Raw genomic sequence first — 18,119 nt, 5'->3', positions numbered from 1 at the left:
TTGCACCACTAGATGGAGTTGTAGTGGGCATTCATTGTTGTGATTCATTTGTACACAGTCCTTCTGTATCTGTATCTGTATCTATTTTCCTTTTGCAGGATTCAGTGAGGTTAAATGTAGAAGTGGCCCCTTTTGAAAGTATATGCTCTTAAACTGAAGAGATATTTTGATTGGTAACTTCATATTTGAGAATGTAATAAAGTACTGAAAAAAAAAAAAAAAAAAAGCTGCTTGGATGAGTGGCTTGGATGTATTCACTCTAAAAACTTGACAACCAAACAGGGCCCAGCCTATAAGCAGACTAAGCAGCTGCTTAGGGCCCCGAGGCCAGCAGAGGGCCCCCAAGAGCCTATACATTTATAATAAAAAAAATAATAAGTCAAGTTTTATTGGACACAGGGCTTGTGTGTTTACGGCAGCCTAATCCTCTAAAACAATTACATTTGTTTTATACCTATAGTAGCAAAATATCTGCTGCTGCTACATTTGTTTTTGAGCTGGACCTGGGTGAGGGCAGATATGTGTTTACACCGGTGCAAGGATCCTGTATAATGTAAGTGTACGTCCACTGTCACCAACTTGAAAACGTTAAAATCCACCAGAAACGAAGAAAAAATGTCTAGAATATCAAAAATCTTGACCCCCCTTATATGTTTGTGTTTTGTTCTTGTGACTGTGGTAACTGTGACATTCTGGATGTTTTCAGCCTGATGTTGGTCGTATAAATACAAATACAACTGGTCAAGGTGAAGAGAGCAGAGTCATAATGTGTCAAATGTGAACCACCAATAGGTGAGCAGGAGACATCCACTGTCAGGGGCCCCAGAGACAAATTCAGCTTAGGGCCCCTGAAAGCCCTAAGCTGAATACAACCAGTTGATGTAGAGTATTCCTCTTTTGACATGGAGCACACCTGGAGGACTGAAGGACCACACAGCCAAAGATTGACCGTTACCATGGCAACAGTTGAATGCATTTCCTGGCATATGTATTACACATAGGCTTATTTTGCAAAAGAGCATCACATCATATAATAAATATCCAAAGTGAGATATCCCTACATCAAAAACACATTACTGTACTCACCGTGTACTTTTATCACGCCTTTCATTTAATTCCCCACAGACTTCCTCTCGCATTACCCTAAATGAACACACACAAAGAGCTAATGCGATGCAGAATAGCTCTAATGACATCTATAATGACCTAATTATCATTTCACACGCTGCAGTTTAATAGCATACAGTGCCAAAAAAGCGCACGGTGAGACGCAAACACTGGCACATGCGCGGGTACAACGCACGCAAGACGCACCATGCCGCTTTCAAGGATCCATATTTTGCTAATGGAGACGAACAGAGCGCAGCCGGTTCGCTAAAACTGACCCCTGCAGTACTATTACCCGGAACCAACCCGCTCCCAGCTTGGACCTAGCCAGGAAACGACCATTTTATCACAACTACCACCTAGCCAGAGTGCAGAAGCCTGCATAACCAACCGAGGGGGGACACCAACGGGGCGGAGAGCACAGAGCAGCCAGCCGAGGAGGAGAAAACCAAAGGGGAAAACGCACAGGGCGACGCTAGCCGAAACAAAGACGCGCGTCTGGATGGTTTTACGCACAGTTTTGGAACCGGACCGACGCGCGTAGCTGCAGACAATGGACGTACGCGAGAAAACCAGCGGAAATGTTGTGTGTAGCGAGCAGTGAGAAGCCGAAAAAAGAGGAGTCGAGCCAGGCCTGCCTCTGTGTTTTTCCATGGATGAAGAGGGAAAGGCCCCCGCTGTCAGACTGCACGATCCCCGCAGACATGGCACACTCCCCCCGCCACGCGTTCATATGCTCACCGCGGAATGCCTGAGCTTTTTTCTCCTCAAATACTCCAATAATAAGAGGTAAAAACATGAGCAAAAAAAAGCCCTCCCCGTGCAAGTTGGAGCCTTTTTGCTAACGCGAGGCTAAGCTGCTAACGATGCTAATGCTACACAAACGCCAACAGGAGGAAAGTGTGGGGAACGCCAGCCACAAAACCTGCTAAAATGTGACTTTATCTTTGCGTTTTAAAAGAATACAGCTTGCACAAGTTTGTTATTTCACTATTATCGTAAACTATAGCCATGTTGCTGTTAGCTTTGTGCTTACACTGCGTTGTAAAGGTAAAATAGTGACTTGAAACTATTTTTTCCCATTTGTAGATTCTGTGGGTAAAAGTATTGACGTTTTCGGCCGTGGAGACTTCACTTCTGTCCAACTTTAGCAAGACACGGACCCGCGTAGCTGCAGGTGAGGCCACGCACATGACACACCTCCAGACTGACTATAGATCTATAATAACACAGAGCAAGTTACAGGCCATATCTGTGGAGTGCGCACACTAAACAATGCATCTATTTCAATGTGTTTTTTAGCATTATTAACATCTGTAATTGAAAAAATGCAAATAGGATCAGTAATCCCATACTGTGGAACATTCAAGGCAAAGCAAAGACATCTAAGAAGCTGGTAAAGCCCCTACTAGAAAAGTTACATGTTGTATCTTTGTAGATTAACATTTATAGATTAAAGTGAAGGGCGCCATATTAAATTGCTTATGTAAAATAATGATTGGTGTATTGGTCTTTAGTGATTGTATTTTTTACTGTTGTCAAAAGTATTGAAAATCTTATACTAATCAATACCAAAACTAGTATCAAAATTAGATACTCATTTGAGCAGGTATCGATACTAAAAAGTCACTTTAACAGGACAGAAATGAACCTTGAATGATCTTGAGCTGTATCAGAACAAGTATGAGATCACATAATAAGGCTGGGTATCATTAAAATTTTGTTCATACAATACATACCTCGATAAATAGGCCACGCTACAATACATATCTCGATAAAGTAGTTTTTTGATTCAATGCAATTCATTTGATTTGATACAATATATTTCAAATTGATCCGATACGATTCAGTGAAAGATATAGGCTTCCGTAACCCTCAGTGAGCAGCCCCATTTTCACAAAAAATGTATTTTATTTATGTTTCGTTTACTGAAGATGAATGAACATAACCAAATGCATTTTGTTTAGTGCATGTGACTAGCTAAGAACACGTCAGACTGTTTCATTGCTCAATATTATTCATCCACAGCTTATACAAGTTCCACATTTACATGTACACAGAGACATGTGCAGTTTAACGGCTCTAAAGGATCACAACATATCTACTAAATCGCAACTGTAATACTAAAAGTTTTTGTTAAACCACTACCTGTGCAAACCTAATATGCAATACATCTATTTTAATAATCAAAACAGTGAATCTTTGCATTGCATAAACACGTTTCTTTTTTCTAAACAAGCCACACAATTGTAGTGCTGTGACAGAATAATTTGGTAAAATATACAAAAATATATAGATACATCAGCCCACGATATTGATTCTGTATCATTAAATTAAACAATGGTATATTTCAATATTTCAATATTTCAATATTTTTGCACACCCCTACCACATAGACTAATATACACCCATGGACCACTATGGAACCTGCCTGGACGACTGAGGGATTACACAGATATAAGGCCACACGGTAAATATAAAATAAGGTACTGGCACTACCATTTCATGTTGAAAATCACATTCTGTTGTCTGAATAGAGTGTGTTTTCTATTCTTATTATGGTATCGGTATTGTATTCCTTAGTATTGAAATCAAGTTTGAAATTTTAGTATTGTGACATCACTACTTAAAACACAGCAGTTTGTCTAGTAGTAGTGTTACATTGGGGTAACGTAACCACTGGGATCTGAGAGGAAAGGATTGGGCACAACTGCTGTAACATCCATATAAATGCAAAACAATTACAGAGTTATTTAACACAATTTTAATTATACCTTTATTAGTTATTAAGGTCACAATCTAGATAAAAATAGTAATTACAAAATAAAAATAAGCTAATGCTCTCTGTCTAACATTGTAAATAAAGTCTCCATCCCCACTATGGTGCGTTCTCCTAATATACTTTAATAATAAATAAGTATCTAAAGCCTTCAATCTCCCCAGAGAGCAGAAGTATAAGTCATAACTGTGTGATTGTTTTACTCTGTGGTTATGGTTGAGCCGCGCTAATAAACAACAATGATGTCAGTGGCCTTTAGTGGAGCGGCGGAGGCAGCGGGGAGCCATCACTACAGGAAGTGTGTGGCATTTTCAGGCTCTGTTTGTGCTTTTGCCCAAGAGCGGGTTTAAAATGAGCATCACTGCATTAATCACAGAAGAGATGTGTTCAGACTAACCACAAAAGTGCAGTTTTCTCACTGACCTTGGTTTAGTTACATGTATGCGTATTTGCAGCCTTTTAGTGTTATCACGATACCACAATGATAATAAAAAAAACATTTCTTTAGACAACACAATGTGATTTTAGTATTTTCTTTTATATTCACATCTGACCATATATCTGTGTAATCCCTCAGTCGTTCAGGTAGGTTCATAGTGGTCCATGGGTGTATACTAGTGTGTGTGTCTTATACTTGTGAAAGATACAGCTCAAGATCATTCTAAAGCTATTCAGGAATGGGACTTTTTTAATATCAATACTTGCTCAAATGATTATCAAGCTTTAGAACTGATTATTATCTGATTTTCAGTACTTTTTACAACCCTACAGCCTTTTAATTTGAATCATACAAGTGCTTAGATTTCAACACATTTATCTCCTTTTGCATCTACTTTAAAACTCATGAGGTTTCAGAATGTGCGTTACTATGCAGGACTGGGATAATGAGATTATTACATCATTTATAAATACTTACACTATTGTGAACACTCTCTTCTGCCTAACAATAAAAAAAAAAAATCTCTGTCAGTAAGATATCTGCAGAGTTTTGCAGCCTTTTTAATATGTGTTTGAATTATAGCGTTAGAGTATAGGCTCAATAAATATCCCAATTTTTGCATCTTTGTAAGACCAAGTTTAATATTAACCATAATTTGATTTAGTGCTACATATGTCTATCATTATATAAGATTACCTGTGTTTTTTTTTTCTATTGTGTTCGAGACCTACATTCCATGGAAACAGTTGTTCAACTAAAATACTAAAATATGCTTACATTTCAAATTTGATCTTGATGCTGATACTAAGGAATATGCTTAATATTAAATACCAATTTTGATACCACACAGATGAGAAAAATACATTTTTTAGTAATATACTTTTCAACCCAAAAGAATAGTACTTTATTTAATGGTGCATTGACACTTGTCACTTGGTTTGGGACCAATTTTCTTTGCTAATGTGTGTTTGGTTTGTCCTGGTCTAGTCTTGGTATTAGTTTAGTCCCATTTTTGATGTGAAGCCTTAGTTCTGGTCTTATCCAAGTTTAGTTCTGGGTTCAGTCCAAGATTTGAACGTGATGCTTGTGCAAGTTAGTTCCCATGTGGTCTTACACTAGTTCTGATGCAGCTCAAGATCATTCTAAGACTATTCAGAAAAGGTCCTGTTTATATGTCTCTCAGTATCTTAGCATTCAAATGAGTATCCAATTTTGAGTTTGTTTTAGTATTGATTTTGCGTATGATGTTCTAGTTTCTGATTCTCATTATGACACTTTTACCAACCCTACTGGAAGCATGTCATTTAAGGCTAGACCAGACATGGGCAAACTACGGCCCTTTGGGCTTATTGATCCGGCCCGCTGATCATGACAAAATTATATTAAAATAGGTATGGGTAAATCTTGTTCAATTTACCTTTTCAACAAGTTGTTGATCTTTTGGCACTCGATAAAACTGAATGTGAGTTTTTCCGTTGTATTTATTTAACTGAAATTTAATAAATTAATTATTAATTTAATTAATACATTTGGAAAACTTTGTACAGTGAGCCTTGCATATTCATGCTTTGCTTCATGTTACAGGCCAAATTTTCAATGTAATATATGTGTATGTATATTATATTCTGGACTGGCCCCTCTGTCAAATTTTAGAACCCATTGTGTCCCGTGTGTCAAAAAGTTTTCCCACCCCTGGGCTAGACTCACACAGGTCGATAGGTCAGGTTCATTGCTCTGTTACATCTGGTCTTTCTCATGATTTTTTTAACACTTTCCTCAGTGTTTAAATATAAGATCTGCTCAGGCTGTGGCTGCACATTTGGAAAACCAGACCTAATTTTCACACATAACTAGAGATATGTCAGCAGACTTTAATTCTTGATATAATCTTTAAATGAAATAAATCGTGTTGTCATGTGATAGTAATAACCTCTAAATATACTGTAGCCCTTTTTGCCTGGAGGGTAGAGTGGTTTCAAAGCACGTAATTATTCTAATGTGGTTATTTTAAATCGAAGTAGACAGAGTTGTCATATTGCATACTTCTCCAAATACTAGTCTATTTTTACAACCCTGTAATATCCCCATTGAGCTCACAAACCTCATGGAATTACAAAGGCTGTGTATATCTCATTAAACATTTCAGATAACAAAGTATGTATTTATAACAGTTATGATTGTATTATTGTATTGAGCTGAAATCTAAATAGTCTTTTATTGCTTTCTCCTGCAGGCTCCTGTGACCGGACTCCATGAATAAACAGAGGACAAAGGAATGAAGAGATCCATTGAACTTTTTGGGAACGCTAAATCTGATTTGACCAAAAGCTGCACATGGAACTCTTAAATGCAACACTACAGACTCACAATAGACTATTTATGAACAGTTTAAAAACCCAACAGCTGCTCTTGAGGCCTTTCTTATCGACCAAATAGAAATACTGCAGATATTTCTATGAAAACCAAGAGCTTGTCCTGTTAGTTGAATAAGGGCTTACAGTGAGAGTGTTGGGTCGCTGAGCCTGGGGACACTGCAGCGTCAGAGGGAGATGTTCCAGTTCAGTAAGTACCCCATGGACATTTTAGAGATGCTGAGTGGACACCAAGCCCATCAGTTCAAAGGCCTGGGGCTGGACCGGCAGCTCGGCCACCAGCAGCAGGTCCAGCTGCCGCACCAGGGGCAGCTCCAGGGGCAGCACCCGCCCTCCACGGAGCCGTCCGGGAGTCTGCTGTCCGGGCTGGGCCTTAGCTCTCTACAATCCCCCCGCACCAACGCCTTCGCAGACTCTTCATCTCTCTTTGCCAAAATGGGCGCCCCTCCTCCCCCCATCTCCCACCAGAGTCAGACCTCCTCTTCCTCCACCCACAGCTCAAGGAAGTCCAACAAAATGAGCAGTACCAGCGGGACGGGCACCACCTCTGCGGGGTACCCTCAGTTTCTTCGCCCCTTCCACCCTGCAGAGGCGCTGGCCCAGGAGCAGCTTCACTCGGGCATGGGGCGCTTTGACTTTGGGGGAGGGAGCGGTGTTACACCTGCCCCTCCTCCTCCACCTCTTCATCCAGGGCTACCTGTCCCTCAGCCTTCCCCTGGACCTCCCACCTCCTCCCCTTCTCCCTCCACCTCTGTCTCAGTGTCCAATAACCCCTCAGGCAGCACCGCTGTGCCCCTAGTGGGCCAGTCAGACCCCCGTAGCCTTCATCAGCAGTTCAGCTGCATGCTCGCTGCTAACCAGTACTTCCTGTCAGGTGTCCCGACCAACAGCAGCCTGGAGCAGTTCTTGGTGCAGCAAGGCACCCATAATCCTCTGGGGCTGGGTCTCAGTCAGAGCTCAGAGTCAAACTCTGGCCTGGCTCCACCTCCTCCTCTGCACACGTCTCATGCACACAGTGCTGCTCAACCTCAGCAGCAGCAACTTGCCCCTCACGCCTTAACGCACAGCCACACGCACCACCCTCACCCCCTGCACCCCGCCCCACAGCCCGCTCCTCTGGGGGGCTTCGACTTCCAAGGCATTCCTGTCCTGTCCTCAAACCAGATAGCCTCACTCATGCAGCAAGAAGCCGGGATCCCACTATCTCTCCCGCTACACCTTTCCCTCTCCAAAGAGGAGGCAGCAAAGTCTGGGGACGGCCAGTCAACAGCATCCTCTAGTGGAGGAAGTCGGAGGAAAAAGGCTATGGCAGGATATCTGCCTCAGAGGAAGGCGGAGAGCCACAGTCACAACAGTAACAGTATGAACTGTCACGAGAGCAGCTCCAGTGGTCACAGCCAGAGCTCCTCTGGGCTGGTGGGAGGGGCAGGTCCCGGGATTATTGACCCCCAGCACACCTCTCTCCTATCTCCCTCTTCATCGACTACTGTCTCCTCCTCTTCCTCCATCCCCTCTTCCTCTGCCTCCTCATCTTCACACGTAGCCAATGGTAGCCACCAGATGTCCAAATCCAGAGAAAGCCAAAACAGCTCTTCGGGGCAGCCAGAGCCTGAACCGCTTTACCACTGCGGTGAATGTGGTAAAACCTTTACTCACCTCTCCAGCCTGAGGCGGCACCTTCGTAGCCACGGCCTCACGCCCGAAAGCCAAAGCAGGAAGTCGGACTGTACCTCCCCCAGCCCCGAGAGGATCTTCTGCTGTGGAGAGTGTGGGAAGAGGTTCAAAAAGAGGGGCCACTTGATCCAGCACAGTGTCACTCACTCAGAAAACAGGCCTTTTGTCTGCAGCATCTGCCAGAAGTCCTTTAACCGCAGAGAGTCTCTGACCCGCCACGAGAAGATCCACGATGAGAAGCCCTTCAGGTGCCCTGCGTGTGGCCGCTGCTTCAGGGAGAGCACGTCTCTGCTGAACCACGCTGCCTCTGGGGCCTGTGGGAAACCTCCACGCAGTTCCAAAGCCAAGAGCTCCGAACTCAGCCGCTCCAGCCAGCCCAATCCGAGCAGCATTAAGATGGAGGGAGGCGATAGAATAGGGATCTCTAATGAACCCATGAGCATGGCCAATGGCAAATATGCCACAGATTATCCCAGGGGGCGCTATCAGAACCAGTCCTACAGCAGCACTGTTGAGGAATACAACAGGTCTCAGTCCTCACTGTACTCTGAAAGTTCATTGGGGACAGACATGTCCAACCAGACTCTCCGAAAAGCCCCTTTAGCTCCCACACTCCACCCCCACCCCCAGAGCCAACAGCCTCAGCAGCACCACCACCATCCGCCCCCCCAGGCTCCCCCTCCCCCACAGCCCCACCTGCCTCTGTCCTCTCTGCTAGACGACTCCGAGGATGAGGTCACCAGCAGCGCCATGTCGGCCATAGCGGCTGCTGCGGCCGCCTCCTGTGACATGAATGGAGAGGGCCGCGAGGGCGAGAGGAGGGACATCATCGGGGGTCTGCTTGGGGGGCTGGGCTTTGGAAACATAGGAGGACCATCCTCTACAGTGACACTAAACGGAGCCACCATGCCTTTAACCCACCCCAGCCAGCCCCAGGTCAAACCAAGGAGGCCCAGGAAACCCAGAGAGAAAAGGGAACCTGGATCTCTGGTGCGGAGGAGACGCAGTCCTCTGCCTCCTAGTGACAACAGCGACCGGCCATACGGTTGCCAGGTCTGCGGCAAATGCTTCAGGAGAGCAGAGACTCTGCGCCGGCACCACCGCATCCACACCGGAGAGAAGCCCCACACCTGTGAGGTCTGTGGAAAGAACTTCAGAGAGCCCTTCCACCTCACCAAGCACTTGACCGTGCACTCCGGTGTCAAGAACTACAAGTGCAACCTGTGCGGAAAGCTGTTTGCCTACGCACAAAGCCTGGTCCGCCACGGCAAGTTGCACCGAAGAGGAGAGATCGACTCTCAGGGCCGACGCATTAAAGGCGCAGCCTCTTTAAATAAAGTGAACTCTGAAAACTCAGACTACTACTCCTCCTGCTCACAAGAAGAAAAGTCCCCCACCACTGGCACGCCCACTCAGCGCATCTACACCTGCACTGTGTGCTGGAAGTCCTTCAGACATTACTTCCACCTGACGGCTCACACTCAGACTGTGCACGGAGGAGGGGTGGGTCTGGAGAAGAACTATCGCTGTGAAGTCTGTGGAAAAGCCTTTGCTTACTCCAACAGCCTGGTGCGCCACAAACAGTCCCAACATGGCATGGACCGCAGCGGCCAGAAGGTCACCCAGCCTCAGCCTCAGCACACTGGGTACTCCCCCTTGTACTACGACTCAGGCTCAGGGCACCCTTATGCTGGGACGTCCCACATGCAACCAGACCCCTCCCCTCAACAGCATCAGCAGCATCATCAGCAGCCCCAAACCCAGCCCCTGCAGCACCCCTTCCACTACCACCCAAAAGACTTTCAGAGCCAACACGCACCAAGCTTAAAGCGGCGAAAGAAGAGGCGCGTGGTTATTCACAGCATCATGAGGGACGGGAAGCTGGTGGGCGTGCCCCTGAGTAAAGAGACCAGGAGGAAGCTGCTGCTACTGAGGAGGAGGAGAGGGAGGCTCCAGGCGCAGATCAATAGGAGGAAGCTGTTGGCCCAGCTCAGGGTCAGAGGCAACCTGCTCAAAGTGAAGTCCTGGAGAGGAGGCGCTGTCAAAGTGTCTGGACTCAGCTCTTTGACTGTGTCCCTGAAACGCTTCCCCTGCCCCATGTGCCCCTCCAGCACCTTCACTAAACAGGGACTGCTGCGGCTACACTATGTGACACGACACCCACCCCGAAGTGGCTCGTCGCGCCTGCGCTGTTCGGTCTGTGGGCGACGCTCTCGCTCTCTGCTCAGAGGTCTGAAACACCGCGGAGCACACCTTAGACAGGCCTCTTTCCAGTGCCTCAAATGTCAGCACTCTTTCTGGAGCCCCAAGCTCCTGGTTCGACACAAGTACTGCTGCCGCGGGGCCACTGCAGTAACAGCACCTGTCCACTGGGGGCTCATGAACCTAAAAACCTCCCCCCCTCATCACCAGGACACAGAGCACCTGTCTGTACCGCAGCTCATCCCTCCTGACAGGGCAGCTCTGCTCTCAGACTACACTCAATGATGTTTTAGACTTTAGTTTTGGTCTTTTATCATTACAGAGGCCAGAGCTAATAGTGCTCTGCTGGTGGACACGGGCTGGTTTAGTAAACCTTGTTAACCTTAAGCGTGTTGGTGGCTGTAGTTAGCTTGGACTTTAAAAGGCCTATAATCAAACCCACCTTCACACCTGTGACCTCTGAAGAGGTGCAGAACTTTCAGTAGCAGCTATCACAAATTCTTTATTTCTTTTACACGTAGTATTAATACTACGTTGACTTATACGTAGTATTTACACAGTATTTATTCTTGAAAAGCCCACTGTAGACCTGAGATTCATTTTTATTTGTTACATAATTTACAGAATCATTTTATTTTGTTCCAAATTTCCAGTTTTCTTTACTTTTTTCATAAATGGAAGCTCTTCCTAGTTAATAATGACACCTTTGCCCAATCCTGATCTGACAGTCAACAATGACTTTAATTTGTGAAGTGACTCAAAAATCCTGAGCTCGAGACTGAAAACCCGGGAGAAAGTTTTCGTATTGCACAATAAAACTCGACTAAAACTGTTAAGTCTTCAGGATGTAAATGGACTCCACAGATGACAGTGTACTGTATAATTCATAATATATTTTACTGTGTCCTGATCGATGTTTTTTACACATGAGTTCTTGTACTGTTCTGGTCCAGGGTTTGTATTTGGGAGGGCTGTGTATCTGTGATATTTTCTGTACTTTTGTAATGATGTGTTCACATAGTTTATACTTAGGTCCTGTCCACGTGTTGTTCTTTTTCCTGTTAAACTAAAAACATGTAATATTATCACTAAAGTACTATTCATTTTCTCTACATAAAGTGAGTTGTTGAACGCTAAAATCAAATAAAAAGCTCAAGAGTTTACACAATTACTGTTATATTGGAAGTGTAACAAGATGAAACTAGAGAGGTCAGACTGTAGTCATTTTCAAAGGTTTGAATCATCATAGAAAAAAAGATTGACAATGACATTTTGGGGTGTGCTTGTCATAAATCTCAAGTTTAACTAAAAGTGTAATTAAACATATTCAAACAAAGCTAACCCTAAGCATAAATAGCATCACAGGGCGACAGTAGCTCAGTTGGTAGAGCGGATAGATCCACTGACCCACAGGTTGGCGGTGTGACTACAGCTCCCACATTGTCCTTGGGCAAGACACTTAACCCACCTTACCCTCAGCGCCTGTGTACACTGGTGTATGAATGTGTGTGTGAAGGGGTGAGTGGTTCCTTGTTGTAAAGGTGGAAAAGCGCTATATAAAAATGTGACCATTTTCCAAATTACTTTTACTATCTGGTGTTATACAAGGTTATTACTAACACTGCAACTAATGTTGCTCAGTACAGCTGCTACCATCACTGCTCTGGCAAATACTGGCTCAAACATGACTCCTGGTACATGTTATGTCAGTCATTACAAATGTTTTTTTTTTTTACTCCTAATTTAAGAATAAGTTACTACTAAAAACATATGTAAACATAAACAGACTATAGGCTATGACTAGGCTATAGATCATTTGCAAAGAGGTTTGTATAAAAAAGTGGCTTCATTAATTGTTACATTGTTGTTACTACATTAATTGTTACTACATGTTTGTCCATTGATCCAAAGGTTAGTGGTGCAATTTCAGCTCCTACAAATGAAAAATATAATTTTGTCCTTGGGCAAGACACTTACCCCCCAGTGTCAACGTACACTGTTGTATGAATGTGTGTGTAAATGGGTGAGCGGTTCCTTGTGCCTTGAAGGTGGAAAAGCAGTATATAAAAATGTTTACTATTTACCATGATCATAATAATCATAAGCAATATTTTTGATGCCATACCCATAAATGTCCACTAGGTAGAGCCAAATCAACGCGTGTGCGGGGTTTCAGATGTGATATATCTGTACAGTCCCTCCTTTCTCACTCTCTCTCTTTCTTTCCCTCTTTCTCTCTCCCTCCTTCACCTCTGAGAGAGTTGTGGCACACAGCAGTTTATAGACGAGTGTGAGGGAAAAACAGGGAAAATGTGCTGAGTAATTTTACTGCGCCACAACTGACAAGGCTCCAGCAAGTTTACAATCTCAAGTCCGGCTATTTGTGCCCGGCCAATGCGCACAGCACAGACATTATAACCTCCATGATAAAGACACATGCCATTTACACAATACTGAGAACGTAACTTTGCGTAAAACTCATGCAATTTGTTAAACTGGGAGTGTTTTATAATTTAGATAGCAATTTACCTGTTGTATCCTACAGATTAAATATTTACATTGTAAGATAAGAAAAAGTAACTTAACTTTCCCCACTATTAAGTACTGTATTAACTCTGAAAAGCCCCATCTGTAATTAATATTTGTCTTTAAATTTGAAAGCTGTGTCCATAATACTTAAACAGTAAATTGATTCTAGTAGGGGTTGCCATATACCAGAGTAATCATCCCGCATGCTGGCTTTTCTGTCAGACTTTGCCATCCCCAGAGTGAGTTGTTTACTGATGACACGAGGTGAAACGCTAATCCACGCGCTCTCCTGCCCGTGTCCTGCCAGTCACGCGGATGTAGCATGGGGGGGGAAACCTGTGGGCGGGAACTCTGACCTAATTTCAGCCAATGGGAGCGAGGCAGAGGCAGCGGCTGACCTAGATTCAGCCAATCAGGGCGCAGCACAGTCGCCGGTAGGCAACAACGGCCCCGTGCAAGAGCCATGTGCTTCACGAGGAGGGATGACAGAAGAGTACAGACACGGTGCAGCTCGTAAATGCGGTGATTTACAACAGAAAACACTTAAACTATGGATGTAACGTGTTATGTTACAGTTTACAAGTAGAATTTAGCGTTTTGGATAACTCATAACGCATTTACGCACGACAGAAACCGCGTAAAATGTCCCGTATTGCCTAGTTTGTCTTCATAATAACGCTGGCTGATTAATGTTCATTGTGAATATGTATTTGAACGTGTTTTTAATGAGTTTTTGAGCTTGTGCTTGAGTGTTGTTGCACTGACAGCGTGAGAGAAGGAGAAGGAGGCGGAGCAGTCAGAAAGAAGCCGCCAGCTGGAGAGGGCGGGGTTTCGGGGCTGCTGTGCGTTCATTGGCTGAGGAGATAATGAGGTGATGCATATTAATGAGCTACTTCAGGTGCTTGGGAATAAGCAGGATAACAGAGAGCAAAAATGAAGCAGAATCAGAGAGAGGACTGGCTCATTTCACGTTTTGTTATATTTGGTTTGTATGAGACATCATAACATAGTTTTACATATTTGTCAAAACGTGTTAATGTCCATGTAGCCTAATCAAAACATTTTAGCTCTACAATCCACATTTTTGGCCTATATTCAACCAGACCATCGTGTTATAAAACGTTCGCTTTAAGATGGCATTCCCAAATGTTTTTCCCAGTCTAAATATTCTTTATTGTTCGTCAGTGAAAGTGCACGAGCCCTTTACACATAGCTGTGCAGGAGAGGGGGCGTGTCCGGTGTATGCAAATGAGCCCCGCCCCCCGAGCGCCGTTCCCCGTGAGCGGTGACGTCACGCCCGTGGCCCGTGTTGGTTCCAGCTGACTGACGGCAAACGCGAGGAGCGAGGCAGAAAATAGAGAGAAGCCAGTGTTTGAAAGAAAGGAGAGAGATAGAGAGAAAAAAGAGAGGGAGAGAGGGAGGGAGGAAAATACCAGGCTGCAGCCCCATCTCCGCGGCGCGCGCTCCACCGGATTTATCTTTATTTTTGTGGGATCGCCTCTTGGTTTCTCCTACACATCTCATCTTCTGTTTTGTCATTTTGTGTCTCTGTGCGTGTGGAATAGCCGCTGATCCTGTCGTTTGTGCTCGGTGAATGTGCAGGCAGTCATCAGCGCTCATTGGGCTCTGCTTCGCCCCTCATCCCCCTCGGAGGAGTTCACATTGTGCGTCCAAGTGACCAGACCACCCTCCACAAACTTACCCGGGCACTGCGCCCCGACTCTGCCTCGCGCCAGCCAGATTTAAGGATGATTTAAACCCTCTGTGCCAACATGGTGCCATTTTGGAGATACAGCATTTCTTGTGTGTTTTTCGTGCTAGTTTTAGTCATGTCAGATAGAGCTGTCAGCCGTGGATCTTGTGCGTAAACACGTCAGAACTCGCAGCTTTTGACGTCGCGCCTGTCAGTTATTCTGCTAATTGGATTATTGTGATCTTGAACTTAGAGGCTGCAGGTTGCACTCCCCTGAAGCCCGCCTCCCCGCCGCCCCCACCTCCCCGTGGAAGAAGTTATGTCAAGGCCTCTCACGCAGCTCCTGCCTCCGGATCTCCCTGCAGGGGCCACTAGTCCCCAGTTTGGGGCCAGTAACCCCGCCATAAGTGGCCCCCAAGGAAGTCACCTGACCTCTATGACCAACCTCAAATCTCTGCTGCAGCTGCCAATCAAAGCCGACTCCAGAGCACCCAAGGACTGCTGCGAAATGAAAGGTGAGCCTACATCAGTGTTATCCAGTGTGATCTGTTGTCATGTCATGTTAATAACACCTATCTGGAGAGACAACTGAACTACACTGTCTGATAATATAATGCATTTAAATAATTGCTTTTTGCTAGTGTTTTTGTATAAGAGCCTTTATTGTCTCCAAATATAGAGAAATCTGTCTTGGACTATACCATGTACTTATACTACAGTTTTCATAGTTTGCCCCTCCCACTTTACTCCACTCCGACCAATTGGCTTTCACTGTACTGCAGTTATGGAACATTGGCAGTGACTGGACCTTTAAAGTGACAAATAATGTGTTGGATGTGAGATTCCTATTGCTGCAGTACCAACATTCACCACTAGTTTCCTCACCAGTGGGATTGGACTATTGGGACTATTGAGTCTTTGAACTATAAAATGAATTTCTATGAGACAAAATGTTGTGTAGACTTTGATCTGTTGTCATGTCTATAAATCCAATCTGGAGGAGCAGCTGGACTACTGTGTCTATATATTTTAATTCATTTTTTTTAAACTAATGCTTTTGTGGTATTGTTTTTCATATAAAATAAGTCTTTATTGTCTCCAAATATAGAGAAATGTGTCTTGGACCAGAGCATGTACTATAGTTTTCATAGTTTGCCCTCCCACTTTGCCACTCTGACCAATGAGATTTTGCTGTACTGCAGCTCTGGAACATTTAAAGTGACAAATGATGTGTTGGATGTGAGATATCTGTTGCTGCAGTACCACCATTCACCACTAGTTTGCTCATCAGTAGGATTGGACACAGAAACTACTTTTTTTTTTTTTTCTTCGAAATGCATAAAATGTAAACAGAAATTAGTTTACTTCTGACACGAGCTCTCATTTCTTATTGTCCTACAGAAATGAGCAGAGCATAATACCAGATGCTCTTACTGCCAACCTATTTATCCAAATTTTGGACTGGCACAATGATTACACATTTAAATTATTATATATCTTATTAATCTAATTGGGAATTTCCTATTAGATAAACACAAATATGCTTGTTAAATATTTACATGTTATACTGCTTGTTACTATACCAGTTCTTGTACTGTCATCTTTCAAGGCCCAGTAATTAATTGCACAACAGTGAAAATGAGTTCTGCATAAGTAATGTGGTTATTTAGGCTACAGCTGTGTTGGAAGCATTCAACTAATGATAACACTGATCAAAACATTAGCTATGAGCGATAACTGCAAAGATAAAACGCACATTCGTTTCACTTCACAGTTCACCCATTGAAAGCACATTACTCAAACAGATCATATTTAAACAAGGGCCTGAGCATGAGACAAAGTGAACCAACAGGGCTCTGCAGCCTGTAATTAATGAAATAGCGATTCAATTGTTCAAAAAACAATGTGATTTTCACCGTTAAACAGCAGTACTTTCTTTTCTATTCCCATGTGTCTTATATCTGTGTAATCCCAGATGTCCAGTAGGTTCATAGTGGTCCATGGGTGTATACTAGTCTATGTGTCTTATACTTGTTCTGATACAGCTCAACATCATAATAAAGATATTCAGGAAAGGTTCATTTCTGTCCTGTGAATGTGACTTTTTTAGTATTGAGTATCTAGTTTCGATACTAAACTAGTTTCTAGTTTTAGTATTGATTAGTATCTGATTTTCAATACTTTTAACAATCTTAAATCAAATAGAGATCCAATTGTTTCAAATCGTCAGTGATAAGGCTGCATAGTGTATTGAAAAAAGTATCAATATCACAATATTGAAAATGCATTCTTTTTGAAAAAGAAGTTAAATAAAGCTGATATTATTCATGATTTTACTTATTAAAGGCCCTATATCACACAAAATTGACTCTTGTGAGCTCTCAGCCATGTTATAATGTCGTTACCTCCTCAGAAACATATCTAGATAACATGGAGTTGTGTTTTTTTCATTCACACATGTTTGAGTAACTCTTTATTATTAGTGTGTCTCCAAAGCTCAAAATGCTCTGTTCTACCTTATGATGTCATGTGGTGGTAGTTTTCCAGTTAACAGCTCCTTTTACCTTTGGAGATGGGCAATTCCAGAGCTGAAATGATCCAAATGGCTCCAGTGAAGGTGTATGGAATTCAAAAACACAGTGGAGCACTTCCTGTATTACCACATGACATCACAAGGTGTGAAAAACAGAGTGTTTCTGTTTGAGAGAAGAACTGAACCTAAATTTGTGTGTTAAACATGCATGAATGAAACAAAACTCCAGAGAAAGCAACATTACAATATAGAAAAAAAATAACGTACTGTGGGCCCTTTAAGGAAACAAAATTAGTCTTGACTTAGTCCCAGTTTTGTCTCTGTTTTGTTTTTCTAGTGAATCAAAGCATGCCATTTTTTTGTTTTATTTTAACTGTAATTATTGAGTCAAAACTTATGTAAAAATATCACAATAATACAGATATTGCAGATCTTAACAGCCATTTCATATATCGCCAAATGTTCCAGTATTTTCCAGCCCTCGTAGCTGTAGTTAGGCTCACAGTCAATCCTCATAATAATGTGTGTATAATGTGTATAATCACACATTTAAGAGCAGAAATCAAACTTTGGAGGGAAAAATACAATGGAAATAAGATTGAAATCCATTTTTATCTAGAAATTAAAAAATCAAAATTTTCTTATTCGAAAATCTAGGTGTTTGCCATATTGTCCTGTCCCATTGTGCATTTTGCCCTAAGCATTTATCAGACTATATGTGGAAGGGCATCTGGCATAAAACTAACCAAAACAGTTTGCAAATCACTGCACACTAGTGGACAGTTTTGAGG

At 43.2% G+C, this 18,119-nt stretch overlaps 2 protein-coding genes across 2 annotated transcripts in view; both read left to right on the top strand.

The window, feature by feature from the left end:
- Positions 1-1,363: 1,363 nt before the first annotated feature.
- LOC117378434 (uncharacterized) lies at positions 1,364-11,741 on the top strand. The gene is made up of 3 exons (XM_033975031.2): positions 1,364-1,896; positions 2,197-2,284; positions 6,559-11,741. The coding sequence occupies exon 3, from the start codon at positions 6,875-6,877 to the stop codon at positions 10,856-10,858; it is 3,984 nt and encodes a 1,327-aa protein (XP_033830922.1). The 5' UTR covers positions 1,364-1,896; positions 2,197-2,284; positions 6,559-6,874; the 3' UTR covers positions 10,859-11,741.
- A 2,673-nt stretch (positions 11,742-14,414) lies between these two features.
- LOC117378318 (hepatic leukemia factor) overlaps positions 14,415-18,119 on the top strand; it is a 100,427-nt gene continuing 96,722 nt past the window's right edge. The window contains exon 1 of the mRNA XM_033974907.2: positions 14,415-15,310. Coding sequence (XP_033830798.2) covers positions 15,115-15,310 — 196 coding nt within the window. The 5' untranslated portion in view covers positions 14,415-15,114. The remainder of the gene's footprint in view (positions 15,311-18,119) is intronic.

Source organism: Periophthalmus magnuspinnatus, chromosome 11, assembly GCF_009829125.3.
Source record: "Periophthalmus magnuspinnatus isolate fPerMag1 chromosome 11, fPerMag1.2.pri, whole genome shotgun sequence".
Taxonomy (NCBI): Eukaryota; Metazoa; Chordata; class Actinopteri; order Gobiiformes; family Gobiidae; genus Periophthalmus; species Periophthalmus magnuspinnatus.
The sequence above is the reverse complement of the archived record's forward strand: the minus strand, read 5'-3'. Positions and strand labels throughout refer to the sequence as shown.

Bases quoted from the DNA above. Each gene is read 5' to 3' on its own strand.
- LOC117378434 (XM_033975031.2), top strand. From the start codon at position 6,875: ATGTTCCAGTTCAGTAAGTACCCCATGGACATTTTAGAGATGCTGAGT.